This window comes from Palaemon carinicauda, chromosome 18 (assembly GCF_036898095.1).
Source record: "Palaemon carinicauda isolate YSFRI2023 chromosome 18, ASM3689809v2, whole genome shotgun sequence".
NCBI lineage: Eukaryota > Metazoa > Arthropoda > Malacostraca > Decapoda > Palaemonidae > Palaemon > Palaemon carinicauda.
The window spans coordinates 18,553,678-18,556,363 of NC_090742.1; the positions used below are offsets into that span (position 1 = coordinate 18,553,678).

Sequence of the window (2,686 nt, forward strand, 5' to 3'; positions counted from 1 at the left end):
AATGACAAAATAAAAAAAAATCGGAAACTTATTATTTCTCAATGAATTTGTCCCTATTTGGGGTCTCTGTAATGGTTCTATGACATTTTTTTTTATTCATTTTCTTTGGTCTAGTGCATCTTGAATAAAACTGAAACGTATCTTATAAAGTACTGAGAAAGTAAGGCATATTAGTTATAGTAATAATCATGAATTTAGTGACTTTTGAAACAAATGAATGCTATGCCTTCGCGAGGAAAACACATTGAATTGGGACATTTTTTCCCTTCGTGAGATGAGGCACTCACAGGTATCGGTGTAATGCGGGGAAAGAAGTCGATCTTAGCCTATTTCTTCATGTGGTGTTAGTTCCAACCCATACTCTCTCTCTCTCTCTCTCTCTCTCTCTCTCTCTCTCTCTCTCTCTCTCTCTCTCTCTCTCTCTCTCTCTCTCTCTCTCTCTCTCTCTCTCATTAAATGAAGAATCACATGAACGTTGCAGAGCTATATATGTTAATCAATTCTTAGGCGAATTTCACAAGGATTTTTAATGATATGATGAAGCTTCTCTAGTCAGTATATATTTACATCAAACAGAGCGCCAAGGAGATGAGTCATAAACATTAAGTAAATAAATATATCATAAAAGGATAAACAGATAAATAATTTCTTAAACAAAGAGAAAGTTTCAACCACGTTGTCATCAGTGTTCAGGAGCAAAGTACAGGGAGGAAGGCTCTTCGTATGTTGGAGCTGGAGGTCCATAAGCTGGTTCAGGGGCTGAATATTTAGGAGCTGGTGCTCCATAAACTGGCTCTGGAGCAGAGTATTTAGGAGCTGGTGTTCCATAAACTGGTTCTGGGGCAGAGTATTTAGGAGCGGGGGTTCCATAAACTGGCTCTGGGGCAGAGTATTTAGGAGCAGGTGTTCCATAAACTGGTTCTGGGGCAGAGTATTTAGGAGCGGGTGTTCCATAAACTGGTTCTGGGGCAGAGTATTTAGGAGCGGGTGTTCCATAAACTGGTTCTGGGGCAGAGTATTTAGGAGCGGGTGTTCCATAAACTGGTTCTGGGGCAGAGTATTTAGGAGCGGGTGTTCCATAAACTGGCTCTGGGGCAGAGTATTTAGGAGCAGGTGTTCCATAAACTGGTTCTGGGGCAGAGTATTTAGGAGCAGGGGTTCCATAAACTGGCGCTGGGGCTGAGTAGGCATTAGTTGGCTTATATGGTTTTGGCTCGGGGTACTGGGCATCTCCAATGTAAGAGACCTCAGCCTTGTAGCCATCGTAATGATCAGCAGTATAAGCCACCTTCTGAGTGCGGCCGTCAGGAAGAGCAACGTAATACGATCCAATCACTACCTTACCATCAGAGTTGGAGTTGTGGCCGAAATCGACACCGTTGTATTGGTCTACGACGGCATAGTTGAAGTCGAAAGGCATTCCATCCTACGAAAACAAGAAAAAATGGTAAAGGTAAGATAAACAGAGAATTAGAAAATACTCAGCAACTAAAAACCTAGACAAATATATTATTACTATATTTCCTTAGTTGAAATAGTATCTATACAGTATGAACTATACCACTAATCTTAAGAGGGACTTGACCTCAGACCATAGCTTTTTATAAAGTGACTGGAGAACACTTATAGAACATTAGTTACACTAACCTCATGTTTCACATCATAGGAAGGAGCTTTATAGGCAGGTGCTGGAGCATCATAAGAGGGAGTAGGAGCTTTGTAAGATGGCTCTGGAGCTTTATAAGCAGGGGTAGGGGCTTTGTAAGCTGGTTCAGGGGCTTTATAGGAGGGAGTTGGGGCTTTGTAAGCTGGTTCAGGGGCTTTATAGGAGGGAGTTGGGGCTTTGTAAGCTGGTTCAGGGGCTTTGTAGGCAGGGGCAGGGGCTTTATAACTTGGCCGTGGAGCTTTGTAAGCTGGGGCAGGGGTTCCATAAACTGGCTCTGGGGCTTTGTAAGCTGGGGCAGGGGTTCCATAAACTGGCTCTGGGGCTTTGTAAGCTGGGGCAGGGGTTCCATAAACAGGCTCAGGAGCTTTGTAAGCTGGGGCAGGGGTTCCATAAACTGGCTCTGGAGCTTTGTAAGCTGGGGCAGGGGTTCCATAAACTGGCTCTGGAGCTTTGTAAGCTGGGGCAGGGGTTCCATAAACTGGCTCTGGGGCTTTGTAAGCTGGGGCAGGGGTTCCATAAACTGGCTCTGGGGCTTTGTAAGCTGGGGCAGGGGTTCCATAAACAGGCTCAGGGGCTTTGTAAGCTGGGGCAGGGGTTCCATAAACAGGCTCAGGGGCTTTGTAAGCTGGGGCAGGGGCTCCATAAACAGGCTCAGGGGCTTTGTAAGCTGGGGCAGGGGCTCCATAAACTGGTTCAGGGGGTCCATAAACAGGTTCTGGAGCTTTATAAGTAGGAGCCTTATACACAGGCTCTGGGGGTCCATAAACAGGGGCAGGGGCAGAGTACGCAGGTTCGGGAGCTCCATATGTAGCGGAAGGTGGCTTGTAATCGGGCTCAGCCGCTGCATAGGCGTCGTAACTCAGCTGATTCACAGGGGCAGGATAGGCGTAGCCCGTGTCAACATCATCGGGTAGTGGGGCCACAAGGGCAAAGGTACAGGACAGGATAATCAGTGCAATCTGGAGAATAATGAGAGAATAACACTGAGAGACAAACCTAAAGAAATCACAGAACTGTTGG

The 2,686-nt window shown here is 45.8% G+C and overlaps 1 protein-coding gene across 1 annotated transcript in view; it reads right to left on the reverse strand.

Moving 5' to 3' along the window:
• Positions 1–583: 583 nt before the first annotated feature.
• Positions 584–2,686, reverse strand: part of LOC137657652 (uncharacterized) — a 2,258-nt gene continuing 155 nt past the window's right edge. The window contains exons 2-3 of the mRNA XM_068392053.1: positions 1,648–2,625; positions 584–1,426 (exon numbers count right to left, since the gene is read on the reverse strand). Of these exons, the coding sequence (XP_068248154.1) occupies positions 683–1,426; positions 1,648–2,625 (1,722 nt within the window). The 3' untranslated portion in view covers positions 584–682. The remainder of the gene's footprint in view (positions 1,427–1,647; positions 2,626–2,686) is intronic.